The 16,636-nt window shown below is 47.8% G+C and overlaps 1 protein-coding gene across 2 annotated transcripts in view; it reads left to right on the forward strand.

The window, feature by feature from the left end:
* Positions 1-3,416: 3,416 nt before the first annotated feature.
* cux2b (cut-like homeobox 2b) overlaps positions 3,417-16,636 on the forward strand; it is a 77,623-nt gene continuing 64,403 nt past the window's right edge. Inside the window, exon 1 of one of the 2 annotated variants that reach the window (XM_078087285.1) lies at positions 3,417-3,677. In XM_078087285.1, coding sequence (XP_077943411.1) covers positions 3,615-3,677 — 63 coding nt within the window. In that variant the 5' untranslated portion in view covers positions 3,417-3,614. Of the gene's footprint in view, positions 3,678-3,893; positions 4,209-16,636 lie in introns of those variants that run through there. The other variant, XM_078087287.1, reaches the window with a different exon arrangement.

Below are 16,636 nucleotides of genomic sequence, written 5' to 3' on the forward strand. Positions count from 1 at the left end.
AACGTCCGCTGTTAAAAAAAGTTCACCGGCTGCCCGAGAATGAACTAAAGCACGGATGTCGTCCAACTGCAGACGCCCTTTATTTCTTTGACCGTTCACTTCCCTCCCTCGTCCAGCGGGTGGCGCTAGCGAGCCGCAGCATCCAGCATCTCACCTCAACCACACACATCTGGTCCTAACTCAGCTGCACTGAATCAACTCGCTGTTGTCCCGTCTGATTTCACACAAATACTCAACTTAACGTGAATATCGTAGCGTTTAGCTTCCATAGAATCCCTGTTATTAAATTGCGTCATGCACCAAATGAGGTATTTCATTATGTTGATTATGATTTCTGTTCATAAAATTTGCAAGACATTATCCCATTTCCTAATGAATATTTAAATAAACCTTAATCTGTTCCACTAATCACCCACCCATTACATGTCTTTCCTCTTAACACAGTCAAAGTGCAGATGCATCGCCTTCATCAATGCAGAAAAGCCCAATCAAGTATTGATTGGTTCACATAGGTGGCTGGAAGGTGGTGCTGGAAGGTGGTGTTTAAATTGTGAGCAGCTCTGATGTTGAGGAGAGGCCAACCCTTCTGGAGAAGCACCGGCTCCAGACTCTCGTGGTTTAGGGGGAAAAAAAGGTTAAGGAGAAGCTCAATGAAAGAGCGCTGGAATGTGTATAATTATAGTTCCACGCTAAGAACTGTAACGTTACACTGTTTGCACTCGTCCAGCCCCTCAGTCAAAGCAGAGACCTCTCGCATTTCGACAGACCATCGCCCTCTCTCGCTTCGATCCGCTTGTTTTGTTAAATGAGGGTTGCTACGGTAACCGAGGTAATAATTGCAGAAGAAGTAAAAAAAAAAGACATTGTGAAACGTTCACACACACGTAATGTAAAGTATGTAATCGCACAACATCTGCCGGAGTCAGGGTGCTCTCCGGCCTTCTGTTAGAGGACATGTTGTTAGAGAACATGTTGTTGTCTTCAGAAACGGATCTCCCGCTGATGACTATATCGTAGTGGGAGCAAGAGAGAACTATACACCTCCTCCAGGACCAAAGGAGACCAGCGTTGTAATAGTAGTTGATGAGCATCGCGCGAGTAGCTTAAGGTGGTGGTTTAATTCCTGTCTTTTTTTGGCATCATTAAATCACCAAAAAAGCTGAAAGAAACTTCCATCACTCAGCAACAACGGGGTTTCCACGCCGATGTCCTCCCACCCTTCCCAGGAAACACAGTCATTTTAAATCCCTCATCCACTGACCTCATCAAAACAATGATTTTCTAGCTCTCGGATAATTTCCCTTCTGTGCGCACAGACCTCATTTTAAGTAACCATGCATTACTTTTTAGATTAGGCTTAAGAGGCCCGTGGTGCTTTGTTGATGACACCGGTGAATGTGAGGTCAAGATTATATTCATAACTGATTGAGGTTATGAGTTTCAGCTATTTTTCAGGTGGAATCAGGGGGCCCGACGGACAAAGCAGCAGCCTCTGTGTGGGGAGATTGTGGGTTTGGGTCCCACCTGGGTCCCCCTCCCCACCCCACCCCCCCATAGCCGGAGCACACTGCTCCAATCTGAAAATGTGCGTCATTACAAACACTTCTTGCTTGATCGGCAGGCAAAACAGAGTTTTTGATCTGAGCAGAGTGGGCTGGTTGGGCTGCAGAGACAAACGGCACATGAGAATAACACATATAAAATAGATATATATATATATCTATATATCTATATTTGTCTAGTTCATTACTAGATGTTTGACTAATAATCAGCTCCTCTGCTCAAATGCCACTTGAGTATAGACGCTTCATTTTAGATAATGGGTGTTTCCAAATTAATTTAGGAAATCACAAGATTTTCAGCAAATTTGCCATTTCTTTCAAATGTATAAATATGCTGTTTTGTCTTTCATGAGTCGTAACAATTCGAAGCTGGCTGAACAAAGCTCACGTGTGATTTCTGGTTTTCTTCTCCTTATCATCCACGACGTCTGCATTTTAGCTTCACCCTACAGCCACAAATAAAGTGCAATAAGCAAAACTTTTAATAATCTCTCCTCTCTCCCCCCCCGTAGGTGTTTGTCTATGGCAGAGGAATATGTCATTGTCCCCCGCGGTGCTAAAAATATGACCCACGAGGATATTATTTTCCTACCCGACACTGATATTCATACCGTCCAGGAGCTCCTGCTCCCCGTGAGGCCGGTGCTCGGTGACCAGGAGGTGGAAAGTGGACCGAAACCGCCGGTTTTGATGGATACCTTCACTCAGTGATGAAGGTATAATTAATGGAGTAAATCACACAGTGCTCATCTGCACACAAGCTGGCGTCTAACACTGTGGTGTCAGCAGGGGGAGCAGCCGGCACCAGTGCCAGAGCAGCCTGACCGGAGGAATGACTTCTTTTATGTAGACAAAGAGCAACCTCATGCTTTATTAAGTTGGACAAAGTAAAGCCCCCGAGGGTTGCTATCTGCTTAGATTGGCGCTGTCATTATAAATATTTAGAGAGCTGTCAATTGCAGGAAGACAGTTGCTTTTTTGTCCCAATACAAAAGCATATGTTCATCGCCTTATAAAGCACGCACACATTATTGTACATTTTTATTATTATTATTTATTAATATGAATGCATATTTAAACAAAAACGGTGAATTTAGGCACATTGATACAAATGGCCCACATGAATATAAATAAAAACGTAATCAAATCAGGAATGATGTTAAATATTATCAAATGTGGGCTTAAACTATTACTAAGCGTTTCTATTTGTTTCACAGGTGATACCGTTTAGCTGTAGATGACGGGCTTTGAAGACAGAACAGATAACAGCCACATACACATACCGCAAGAATAAAGAAATGCTGCTTTCAATGTAGATGCATCACTCTAAAAGGTGGATTTAAATGTGCAGGTTTCCTCTTATAGACGCAGAGTTCCGTTGATATATTGGTCTATAATGTGCATGATGATAAACCGACACGTGGAATAACGTGAAGTGACATTGTAAATATAGTCGCACTTCATATGTCGATAATGCGCCTTCATTTCCAATCATGTTATGTTACTGTCCCATGGGCTCCGGTAATAAACACTATATAAAAAGAAAATAAAAAGAGGAAAAAGTGGGCTTGGCTAAATTCCCTGAAGTCGACTAATCTACACATCATCTCCTTCCCTTTTCCAGACGGTATCGATCAACCCCGGACTCAACGCGCCTATCGATAACTTTGCCAAAAATCAAGTGCAATTCTTCAGTTAATGTCGGGAACGGACACACACACACACACACACACACACACGCGCGCACACACTTGCTCTTTACTTTTATAAGACCCGGGCACTTCTCCAAAAATATATCTACTCCCCCTCCTGCCCCCCCCCCCCCCGGTCCTCCCTCCCTCCCCTTGTTAATTCGGGAAAAAAGAAAACATGTTGGCAGACTTGTCAAACATATCGGCGCAGTCTCGCGTTCACTCAGTCCTCTATTTTTTTAATTTTTTTTTTCTAAAAAAGTGGGACCGCTGATCGCGCACGTTGTTTAGCGAAGGGGGGGAATCCAGCCCGCATATTTATTGCAGCCGCTGAAAAAAAATCTCCTCAATATCCCCCAAGATGGCCGCCGATGTAGGATCGATGTTTCAATATTGGAAGAAATTTGATCTACGGCGGCTCCAGGTTAGTGCTTTTTCTCACCTTTTTGTTCTCCCCCCCTCGCTCGTCTCTACCCCCCCCCTCCCCCCCGCGGTTCGGCTCCTCGCGGTTCTCCCCGCCGCGTTGCGCCGTTTCTTTCTGAGCGGGGAACGCGAGGCGGAAGCCGGCGGTGTTTTCGCATTGATAGTTATTAGAAATTGATCCCCCCCCCCCCTCCTCCTCCTCTCTTTGCCTTTGTTCAGTTCAATCATTGATCCGCGGTGGAGCGACCGTGGAGCAGCCTCCGCGCGCGCGCGTACCCACCCGGCGGATCTGGGATCAGCACCGCGGACAGCGCGGACGCTTTACGCGCACCGACCCCCTGCATTCTGTTGTTTTATTTTTCACTCTTTATCGTCCGCGTGCTCACGCGTACGGGAAACTTTTCACGCGCCCCCCCCCCTCCCCCCGACGCGAGTCCTCGTTTCCTGGACGCAGGCTGTAACTTTTTCACCCAGCTGTAAGGCGTCGTGCGGTTGGTGAGGACGCCCGTTGCGTTGCTGCTGCATCTTCCCAGTAGGCTCACGGAACAATTCTTACCATGTTATATTTGCGTGTGTCAGGGAAGAATCTGCATGTTTGAAGTTTCATTTGTGATTGGGGGGGGGGGGGGGGGGGGGTATTTTGTGGACGTTAGACGTTTTCTTTGGACATGTAATGCCCCCTCCTTCCCACAAAAAAATGATATAAATATGTTCTGTGTTATTTTTTTGTGGGTCTGTGCGTTTTGGACACGTTACCGGTTAGTTGGTTTTGGGGAAAGACGAATGTTTGCAGCGAATAGCGCGCAGAATGTGTCAGCTGAGCGTGTCACATAACGCATTAAGCAGCATGTCCGAGCTCCGGAGCCTCCGAGCTTAACCCGCTGAGCCCCGAAGTTGCATTTATTACCTCCTCCCGACCCCCCCCCCCAAAAAAAACATGCTTACAGGCTGCGCGTCAGTGTTTCTGCAAGCAAGCGTTGAATTAAGGATGTGAAAGCTAAAACGCTGTTTGCAGTGTCCACTACACCCCCCCCCCCCCCCCCCCCTCCATCCTCTCCTCTCTCCTGAAGCCGCATAGGGCTGCTCGGCCTGAGGGGGGGGGTTGGCTGGGTGGGAGGGGAGGGGAGGGGGGATTGTGTAATTGTATTCCCCGCTAATGTTTGTAAATCAGCCTCGGCCGGGGCGCAAGGGCAACGTCTCCGCCGTATGACGGATGTTCTGTAACATGAGGAATGACAGCAGCGAGACCGTGTCCCCCGGAAAGAGGAGCCTATGGGGGGGGGGGGATCAGATCTGGTGTCTCTCGCTCTCTCTCTCTCTCTCTCTCTCTCTCTCGCTCTCTCGGTTGTCTTGCGCGTTTGGCCCGAGTGTTGTTCCGGCTCCCGGCCGCTGGACCTCTCTCTCACCCGTGCTCGGCTCCAGAGGGGGGGGGGGGGGCAAAAGGGAGCTATTGTTGTTGCGGCTTCACGTCGCCCCCCCATCTACCCCCCATCCACCCCCCCTTCCTCTCTCCCTCCCTCTCTGCAGGCTGTCGTGCTGATTCACCCGGGCTCGAGAGGACCGTGTACCCTTGTATGATAGATGTTTGCATTCTAGTGTTTTTTTCATTAAATATGACTGAGTAGCCTAGGAGGTAAATCTGAGCTGCCCCTTAAGGATGCCCGAGCCATTACCCAGTGTCACGGCCAGTGATGTAGTGGTATGTAATAAAAAGGGCAGCCTCCAGTCTGTGACCATCATCATAAGGCGTACAGTCTTTTATATATATAAATAAAATAATGATGCCGGCAGAAAAGTCTATGCTTGTGTTTCCTCGAATGACCGTTTCCCGGTGGCAATGAACTTTGAAATAGAATAGCAGAACATGCAGATGGATAGTTGTTAGTTTTTAAAGGTGTGCAAAGTAAATCATTGCGTGGAAGGTGGATGGAGCGAATTTAGGTGTTGACGTCGGTACGATTCCTGGTTTTAGGCTTTTGGATTACATTTCCATCTGTAGTGTATGTGGTGTTGTGGGGAAAAAAAGCACTGTTAAGTACGTGGATAATGGAGCAAACAGATCGTTTCATGGAAGTACTTTGTTGGAGAAATACACGTATTAGGCAGCGTCACTTTTTAAGATGCTAAAATTCCCATAAAGATCAACAGTGGCTTGATTTACAGCATCTACGAATAGCACATTGGGGCTCTTTAAAACTACCTTTTCATGCTTTTAAAACCACTTTGTTGATCCTGTGAACTTTCAGTGCTCTTGATGATCATGTGACAGTTAACAAGGAAACAAGCTCACGCCCGTGTTGAAATTGGTGGTTTTATTTTCTGCAGAAACGGTGTTCTTTGCACGCTGAACCATCTAACGTTTCCACGCGGATTTGATCACCTCGTCTTATTGTACCGGCACCTCTGGTAAATATTCTTACGAGCCTCTGCTTGCGAACATATAGCCCGTATAGCTTGAATGTGACATCCTCTGCTACATGTGTCAGAAATCAATTAACTCACTTATTTCTGATTCAGTCATGGCTGGAGCCGGTCCTCGCTGTGTAAAATCATTACAGACGTTTCACGCGGCATGCTCGCCGCGTCTGAGGACATCTACGACCTATTTATCGTAGCAGCTGACGCTGGTACATTTCATTTGTCATTACGCTGTCATAATTCCTGTAATAACGCTATTACGTTATTATATCAGTAAACCGAGTCTGCGTTTCCTTTCCTCCAGCGCTTGCGCGGTGGACGTGTGCCTCCCGAGTTGTACAGGATGAATAATTCACCTGCAGGCTGATGAAAAGAGGGCAGGGAAAGTGCGAAGCGCTGAGGTGGAGTGACCTTGGTTCCTGCTGGCTGCAGGTCACCCGGCCGTTGCTGTGGTAATCATTCACGCCAGCCAGATGGCATTTCCGTGGGCGAGCAGGAAAAGGACGGGTCAGGGTCTGTCCTGCCAGGTCCTGCCAGGCCCCCCCAAAAAAACAACTCTGGGCCAGTTCGGTACCTGGAGAGAGAGAGAGGGAGGGAGGGGGGAGGGAGAGCGGCGGGCCTCGAGGTAGACTCAGCGGCGCCAGGTGATGAGATTGTGTGGTCGAACCATGAAGGAAAATGCCGCATCTTATCGTATCAGCTGAAGTGTTGTGTTTATTATTAAGGTGTCACACCTTGAGTCGTCCGCACGCAGAGAAACGATGCCGTCAAAGCTGTGAGACAAAAAAGACACGTGTTTGAATTAACTCGAGTAGACTCCGGCTCCCTTTCTACTCCCGTTGTTTTTTAACGACGTGCCAACTCTGTGCTCATAAGGCGAAAATAACGCTCCGCTTATTTGTTGCCGTTTCTTTGCCGCGTTTCCATTCTCTCAGAGGCGGTGCAGGTCTGTTTAGATCAGGAACAAGTAGCTTGTGATTGTACTACATTTAGCATGACGCCGTCGCTCTGGTGTCAGCTCTAATCCGCACACACAGACAACAGTATTGCCAAACAGTGAAATTGCTTTGCAGCCTGTGAGCCTGGCAGCACTGCTCTGTGTGCTGTTCGCCAGTACCCCCCCCCACGCACACACACACACACACACACACACACAAACCACGCACACAAACCCTGCAATCTCAAATTGGCGGGGAGAAAATCGCTCTCTGTCTCCATTTCATTCACGCTTTCATACGTTTGTTTGCTCACACTGTTAATGTCGCACGCATCCGCGTAATCTCGCTGTGGCGGCGAACGAGCGCGTCCGCAGCGCCTCGGATCTCGTACTATTTCTCATAACGACGGCATCATCCCAATCGTACGCTGCGATGGACACACAAAGGCCTAAAAGTTGACCTCCGCAGTGGGTGCCGTGCAGCGTGTTGTGCGCGCTCATTATCTCCTTTTTTTACAGACTCCTTTTTTTTGTTTTTTTTGTTGTTGTCAGCTCTTTCAAATCTTCAGCAGTCTAAGTGGCGCGTTTGAAACGTGAAAGCCGCCCCCGTCATCACAATCGGCAGCGGTTTGCCTCCCGTATAAACATCGCTTAAAATGCTTTCATTATAACCTCCTCTGCCAGTGGATGGGTGGGGCATGTCTGTCACGGCCCCCGTTTCCTTTGGCTCGCCCCTCTCTTCCTCTTGACAGCGACAACAAAGCAAATAAGAAAGCGATGAGCTTTTTACGGGGGGGGGGACTATCTGGGGCAAATTGAGATGTGAAAATCCAGGAGCCGCAACCCCTGCTACATAAAACGCAACGGAACATTAGAGAGAGAGAGAGTGAAACAGACTTCAGCATTAAGCTGTTTAACCTCCCCGCGTGGCATTAGTGGTAGAGACTTCAAAGCCAACGCTTCGGCTTCGGAAGCGGAATGACAAATGGGTTTAGAGGCGGCTGCGATGAGCATTCTCACTGGAAGACTGGGCCTGTCGTTAACGTCAGCTTAATCACTTTGACCTTCCTTCAAGTAGATTTCCATACCTATCCAATCATTTTGCCCGGCTCGTGCTCCCGTCTGCGGGCTGCTGTATATGTTTCTGTTTGATAAGCCCGGTTTGCGATGGCGTTACTGCCCACATCAGCAATTGTATGTTCAGAATGTTCCAGCAAGCTCTACAGTCAAAAGGACTCTCTCTTACTTTGCTTTAGCAAAATCAGCTTTTGGTTTTATTTCCCCAAAGTTTAGACGTGTAGGTCTCTGAGATGTGGTGAATGAGGTGAATACAATTTTCCTTTCTTTGGTTCTAAGAAAACCATCATGCTACAAATCACTGCATCAGTGTCTTGTTAAATGCAACATCTCAGTCCCTGATTGGCTCATAAAATTAGTCTCATGAACGCGTTTTCATCGTTTCACTGTTGTCACACTTGCAGAAATGCACAGTGCGTTAACCCTGTGAGACAAATGGTTGGGTTAAGGTAACAAAACTACTCGGTGAAGGTTATGGAAAGCATTACGGGCCTCCATTATTTTAAAATAATAACGTAACAGAGGAGCTGGCTAAATGGCCCCAGCGGACCTTCTTGCGTAATGTTACATAACGAGCAACGCTTACTTTTGGTGTCACGTGGGACACAACCAGCGACCTCCTGTAGGACGTGCAGCGTTTTGTAACCTCCCGCGAGCCCGCGTTACAGGTGGCGAACGCGATTGCCGAGCACGAGAGGAGCTTTTTAACGTTCTTCCTCCTCGCAATTTCTTTTGAGCAGCTGCGTGACAGAAATGTCAGACATCTGTCCGATGATGTCTGACGGTGATGCGTGTGAAGGTTGTGGATCCGGTGCCGGAATACAAACACTTCTCTCCGAAAGGGTTTTCATTTCAACTTGTTTGGACCGAAGAAGTAGTCCCCCCACAACAGACTGTGGACTCTTTTTTTCCCGAGAGGACCGCGGTAAAAAAACAAACACTTGAACAACCAAGCGTTGGACCTTGTGTGATTAAGGCTGCGCGATATTACAAATCTCTATAGATCACAATTGTTTCTGGTAATACAACAAATAACTAGTCTACATAAAATAGTTACATGGTAACACCTGTTTTTTTTTTTACCCCTGTGTGAATTCAATATTTTCACATTTGCAACAACTTGCGTGCAAAATGCTCAGTTTCAAGTAAAAATTCCCCAAAAATATGAAGAAAAGAAATCTCCTGCTGCTGCCCCCCCCCCAAGGCTGGAGCAATTGCTTTGCAGGAGTAAATAACCAGCTTTAACAAAACTTCAGGGACACGTTAGCCTGCTGGAGGACGGCCGCGTGGTGGTGGTGGTGGTGGGTGGGGGCGACCTCGTCTCGCCGTGAGGGGCGAGCTAATGGCTCGTCGGCGCGGGTATAAAGCTCCCCGCTGACAGACAGTACTACAGTACTACGCCCCCCCCCCTCCCCGCCGAGGCCTTGGCTTTGACTGTCTGACGCCACGGCAGACGAATCGAGCGCCAGTGCTTCTCGTGTTTGTTTTGCTTGCTCCGCTCCATTCCTCGAACGGTCCGTTTCGTCCTTCGTCGCCCATTTTTTTTTCATACCCTTCCAAAGGTGCCAGTGCCAAGCTTTTGTACCGCGTGTGTTCCGATGTCGGTTGTCATGTAGCTCGGTGTGAAGGGTGCTCCACGGGCCCCCGAGCGCTCACCAGATCAATGCTTCACTTACCTCCTCCCGGTTCGCTTTGGGGATCTCAGCCTCTCTCATTATGTGCCACCGCTCAGAGTGTGTTTACCACACTGCAGGAATAGTCTTGTGCGTTTTCCCCCGTTTGTGCGTTTCCCACTCGTCCTCATTTAAGTGGGTAGAGAGGCGACCCGGGGAAAGGCGGCCTCGCGTTGGTCTTTTGAGTGTTCAACCGGCGTTTGTCATTTCTAAGCTGATCTCTCATTCATGAAAATAATACAAAAGGTGTGTTATAGCAAAAGCAGACGGATCAGGATTGTGGTGTAAGCCCTTGTCTTTGTGCAGCTGCTTCCCCCACACAGTTAATTACTCTCTTATTCATCCCCAACAATGGAAGGCGATGGAATGAATCTGAGCCGCGCACTTTTGCTTCTTCACCAGGAAGGTGCAGACTGGGACCCCAAAGCCGGCGAGCGGCTTCACGAGGTACAGTTTATCATTTTTAATGGAGAGGAACAGGAAGTGGAGACGCGGAGCGGCGCTCCGTGATTTATGCGCCGCCCCAGTCGGGGGAGAAGAGAGCAAGTCTATCTCCCCTGTCCACACCTCTGGTTTGCAGTCGCTCCGGCTTCAATCGTGCCCCTTTGGCGCTCTCCGCTCCTCTGAAATACACCAGCACTGCCTCTCCGGGGAAATAACCGAACGGCAGAATTTGCCGACCTAACCGTGAGATTTCGAGAAAAAAAGCATAGCCCGATTCCTTTTTGAAAATTATTATTATTAATGTCGGCAATTGCACACGCGGTCTAATTAGTTAATGCTGGTGTGTAGCAGGCAAAGGTCCATCCCAGAATCAGTCTCCGTCCTCCGCTGTCTCCTGCCTCTCACCTCGTCGGGTTTTGTTGTTCCCTGAGAAGAAGAAGTGATGATGTCATGCCTCCATTGTCACCCGTTGGTTTGCTTTCGTAGTGGAGGGCATCGGCGTATCGATTAAGGTTTGCAAGTGTGTTAGCAGCTCTGCCGGTGTGTAATATAGGACCTGAGGCTGTTCTGTCCTTCCCTTCAGTCTCACGAGTGCTTTATTAAATATGCAACTTTTGATGACAACGGGGTCACTAATTCATCTTTGTGGTCACAGACTCACTGAGCACCACCTGCCCCCAACTGCAAGAAAAAGACTTTCTATATTGCACCTTAATGCTAAAACATGGAGAAAAGAACAAAGAGCTGAATTGAGTTGCTCCTTTTTCAATTTCCCTTGTTAGCCTCCCGCCGCATTCCCCCTATAGTTTTTCCTTTTTCTTCTTCTTTTTTTTTCCAGAAGAATTTTATGATATTTTTGCCTCCCCTCCCCATCTCTCCCTCTTCCTCTCCTCCCTCTCACTCCCCGGCAGTTTTCCCCAGACAGGTTCCACAGTGTTTTAGAGGGGATGGATTTAATTGCTCTGTGGGGATTGGTTGGCTGTGCCGGGCTCGGCTGTTTAATTAGTGTACCCTGCCGGGATTGGTTTAATGCTTCATGATCTTGAAATTGTCTGATTGTTCAGCCCTCTGGGGACCCTCTCTGCCTACGTAGACCAGCAGGTTTAGCTAAACATTGCTCCAGGCTTCTGCTCTATGCGAGAGGAGGAAGAGTATTCCTAAGGAACAAAAAGGGTCACCGTTGGGTGTTGGGTGGGTGGGGGGGGGGGGATGCAGACGGGGGGGACAAGGGGCCGGGGGGCGGCCGTCCACTTGTGTGACAAACCGGAGGACAGGCGTCCAGGTTCTCCTTAGTACTCGACTGCAGGAGATCATGGCGGCCCTCGAAGGAATGTTTATCCTCACGATATCTCAACTCAGCTCGATGGAAACGGTCCAATCGACTGTTAATGTTGTGCCAATATTTACACTGTTATACAGTGTTTTTTTTTACATTTTTTATGATAAGCGAGCACTCGATCTTGAGCCGCAGCCGAGCCAAAAAAAACCAAGCATGTGGCTCTGGGCTCGAGTGTCTCCACTGACGACTCGCTTTTTCGCCGACTGCGCCGCGAGGAGGCCGCCAGGATCGTTTGCCGTGGATCTCTGAATGATGTGCCTGGTCACCTTGAGTGAGAGGAGCTGGGGGAAATTACTCTTGTGTGTAAATGGGCGCGGGGTGTGTCCGTGTCCCTCCCGTAGCCCTCCGCGGGACGCCCTTGGTTTGGTTCAATCATCACGGGCGGTGACGTTGACCTCAGCGGTAAATGGGCTTGCCGTCAGATGCCGGATAGGGGAAGAGCGTGCTTCGTGGCGCCGATGGAGTCCGGCGCAGATAGTGCCCACTGAAGGCTAAACTCATTCCCGCTTCATCAGACTTATCGAGCCCACTCACTCAAAGAACTCAACCTTCAAGTGCATAAATGTCCAGTGGATGATAATAAGAACACCTTCCTCTGCCTCTCTGCCTGGACTTTATAATGCGTTTGTCCTCACAGTGAAGGATGACAGAGTGTTCTGGTGCAACAATGATTACTTTTTGTCTGAGAGCCTTCACTAGAAGGAATCCTCCTGATAGATGCCACATAGATTATGCATTCTGCTTTTCTTGACTGGATCATCGCGCTGTACCTCGTCCTCGTCCCTGCGACCGCACCTGCTATTGTGTTTACACCTTCGGAGACACGGAGCGGATGCACACGATCACCAAGGTGATAGACCACATGGCAACCGGAGCAAACTCCCAAATGAGAGACACATCCCGGCCTCCATCCCCTTTCTCGATGGGGGAGATGCCCTGATTACTGAGTGACTTTGTGCTGAAGTTGAGGACCCTCTCCAGCTGTTGGGATTGTTTGTGCAGGGATCATAAGGGTTTGTGAGTAATCAGAGGTGGGTTTTGTAGACACTCTTTTAATCTCTCTAATGTTCAGCTATGACGAATAAAACTTACCGTGCTTCCTTTTTATTGAGCCTAGAGACACCCCTGTTGGTGTGACGGAGATATTCCTCGTGTTGTGTTATTCCTATGGAGGGCGGAGAGAGGGGGGGGGGGGGGGGCTCAGGCCAATTATGGATCATAGTCAACAATGCTGCTCTTTCATAAATGCGCCCCGAGATTTAATATGGCAGCGCTCGTTCTCCTCCAAAGATAAAAATATTATTGCATCCCAACGCCATCCCCCACTGCCGTTTGGCCAGGGTGTGAGCCCACCGTACGTCTAGACGTGCGGCGTCATTAACCCGCCGCGACCTCGGCCCCTGATGAATTCTCTCTCACAGCCCCTGCAGCCGAGCGCTAGCCGCCCTCCTACGGTCCACTGGGAACTGGGGCTCCAGCGGACCGGCCATTAGAGCCACCGGCCTCTGCTGGCAGGCATTAACAGGCCAAGTGGCCGGAGCCCCTCTCAGACTGCTGAATAATTCAGACCGTCTGGGCCGTGTCTAGTCCCGGGGCGCGCGCGCAGGGGGGGATGTGAACTGGGGAGCAGGGTGCAGGGGGATGCGTGGAGGTGCGAGGGGTTAATAACGGGCCTGCGTCTCCGTGTCAGCAGCTGCTCAAACACCCCCCTCCACCCACAACACGCGCACCCGGCCCCGCCCCGCAGTATGAAAGAATCCTATTCAGTTGATTAGATTTTTCAAAATGGATCAATTTTTAATCAGCGGAGCATCTGACTACGGTCAATACCATTGTCGCTGGGAAGACAGTTGTTGGACAGCCGTCTTTATTTACAGGAATGTTTGTTTTTTACTGTATGCAGATGGAGCGGCAGGAAATGGCTAGCTCAGATCACTGCACCACTGCAGTCCCTGGCCTGTCCAGGCTGAGGTCTGGGCTCATCATGCATGTCTGCAACACCACCACCACCACCACCACCAGCAGCAGCACCACCAGCAGCAAGGCTGCAGCACATCCAACACGCTCTGATCCTGCCCTTTGGAAGAGCAGTCGTGAATATTTATTCACATCAGAGCAGGAAAAGGTGTATTAATCTAATAATCTTCTCCCGCGCAAGTTGTGGGTGTGCCCAGTGAGACTTCTCTTAACACTTTGCATCTGCATAAGTAGTGAGTAGGATGGAGGAGCCAGCAAACTGGCTGTAAGACCGCCATCAACGTTTCCTCCGGCTGTGGGGAGACCCTAACATGTTAAATAATGAGGAGCGCATAAACTTAACGTTCAGAACCGCTGCTGACGCCGTCGTGTTACGACCCGATACGCAGGCAGCATTACGAGGAGATAATCCTTCTTCAGAGTGCTCCTCTTTTTTTGTCCACATCGTACGAAATCACCAAACCCCCAAATGTTATTTGTGAGATCACTCTGAGGAGCCCTCAGTGTGTAAAGATTAGAGTTAAGTACTTTTTTATGAAATACAAATGTCCTATAAGTATGTGGAAGAGCATGTGACACATAACATTCCACTCTAAACAGGAAGCGTCGATGGGGGCTGTTTCAATGACGTATAGTATAAGTAATGCTATTGCTTTGGCACCGTTGCACAGGGGGAAAAAAAGATCATTTTGATAAATATCATGTATACATACAAATAGAGGCCTTCGCTGTGTCCTTTTTAAACAGTGGATGTTTCAGTGATCAAGGTCGAACGGTGCAATGTTCAGTCAGATCAATAATGTTCTGTCCTGATGGGGTTAAATCAATATATCAAAAAGATCAATCAATAATGTGACCAACATGAATATACCACCATATGTACTACACTTACCTTAAATATTATCATGTAGGCGAAGCCAGACAATTAAGAAAACCATGTGAGTGAGAGAAGAGCACTAAAGACGACAATTAGCCGAGCTTTAAAATGCCAGCCGCCGTCCCGCTGCGTCCGTGACGATGTCTCACCTCATAAACTGTCACCAAAAATGACTCCCAATGACCCCGACACAAAACTAAGTAGAGACAATAGCGCTCTGTCCTCCCAATCGCGTTAACTTCGATTGAAACAATGCAGATATTAAAAAGCAGCTCCCATAAATCGAACAATTAAAACTGCACAGTTGAGAGTAAAAGCTATAAGCAGTCAAAAGACAGGCAGTCCCAAAACACCTCCTACAGGCAACGGAGCAGAAAGAGGATCCGCGCGTCGGTGATTCAGGAGGGCGATGGTAAAAGAGTTTTCAGGAAATAGCTACAATTATTATCACGCTGCAATTTATTTCGCTTCTGTAAATGAAAATCTCGCCGAAACTGACGAGCAAAATGCCGAAGCGTTTGTTACACTGCATTTAATCCGATCAGGCCACTTTTCCAGATTCAGCAACACGTCTGCGAAGACTGAACAAGACCCGCGCATTCAGGAGGAAGGCGAACGAGAGGGAGTTGTACGTGGATCCCCGATAACAGCTGTAATTACAGTTTAATGCCGCGTGCATGTAGTTTCTTTTTTATTTCAAAACAAGCTCCGGAGCACTTCACAGTCACGGGAGATAAAAGAGTGAGCAGATGAAAGACATCAATACCAAAGAAGGAAAAATTGACATGAGATAAACAAAGGTTTCAGCTACAAGATTATTAAGACGATGGAATGTAGTAGGATATATAGCGCATATATTTATATTTTTAAGTACTGCAAAGCAGTAACATCAACTCATGTTTATGACAGTCCTGATATTTAGTGTAGATCGTAGTACTAAAATTAAATGTAAGTGTCACAGTATCAAACAACACGGGACACTACGTTCAAAGTAATATTTGATATTTTGTTTGTATATACTGACTAACTGCCGTATTGAGTGTAGTGTGTGACATAGTGACGTATTATTTCTCAATCCGGACGCCCAAAATATTCAGTTTAATATAATATAAGACATTGTCAAAATAATTAATGACAATTCTTTCTGTATATCGACAAATCAATCGGTCGCCTAATTGCCGCTGTAACGTAATTTATAAAACCATAGAATGGAATTAAACAGACCTCATTAAAACAGATTCCAAATCGTGCTATTCGTGTCAGTATTGGACTAAAGTCTGATAGCGCTCATTGTTAAAAATGACCATATCTTCAGTGACAGACATTGTAAAAAGAGTATACATTTCCATCTTATACTGTAACAAATGAGTTAACGTTCAATTATGTGTTGCATCTTATGCTTCTTATTTTTGGTGCTCCAGTTTTCTGACAAATCCGATGGTGTAAATAGTGAGACTCTTACAGAGTTCACACACAAAACCCGCCGTCCCCCACATCCAGTCCAAGACATCCGGTCTTAAGCATCAAACTTATGCAAAAAGAAGCAATGCTTTCACTAAGGAGTACTTATTTCTTGCTCACTAATGAAAATGTTTTGAATCTCTCTGCCGCGGCGCCAATGGCGTTGTTTCCTTCTTTGCTCTCTGATTATAGAACTGTACAAACCGGGCGAGAGTTTGAATTCTTAGCTGATTGCACGCCTGTAGCCATGCACGCTCCCTGCTTTCCTTTCCAGACCTCGTTCTCCTGATAGCCTCCTTTTCTTTTCTGGCTCCGAGAGAGGCAGTGCACTTTATATGCAGTTATGCTGAATAGGTGCTGATGTATGTTGAAAACACTTTTGCAGGTGCCTTGTCAAAATTTGCAGAGGATAGGCAGTAACACAATTCTGTTTAATATGCTATCAATCAGCCAGTGGGTTCCCATTTGTACATACGGCATTATGAGTCTGCTGCTCCCCTGACTATCGCCGCGCTGCTGCTGTATAGACGCTCTCATGTCCTCCAACAGTGTGTCCCTGTTGTCAGTTTGTCTGTTTAATATGCAACGGCGGTCATTCGGGGAGTCATTTTGGACCAGTGTAAACGAATCGGCGGCGATGATTAGCTGGCGCTGCAGAGGAAGTGCCCATCATTGTGTTAGTGCATTTGCAGACCATCGCTCCTCCCTCAAGTCATCCCGCCGCCGCCGCCGCTCCCTCAGCCTCGCGGAAGACGCA

The sequence above is a fragment of the Gasterosteus aculeatus genome, chromosome 13 (genome assembly GCF_964276395.1).
Source record: "Gasterosteus aculeatus chromosome 13, fGasAcu3.hap1.1, whole genome shotgun sequence".
NCBI lineage: Eukaryota > Metazoa > Chordata > Actinopteri > Perciformes > Gasterosteidae > Gasterosteus > Gasterosteus aculeatus.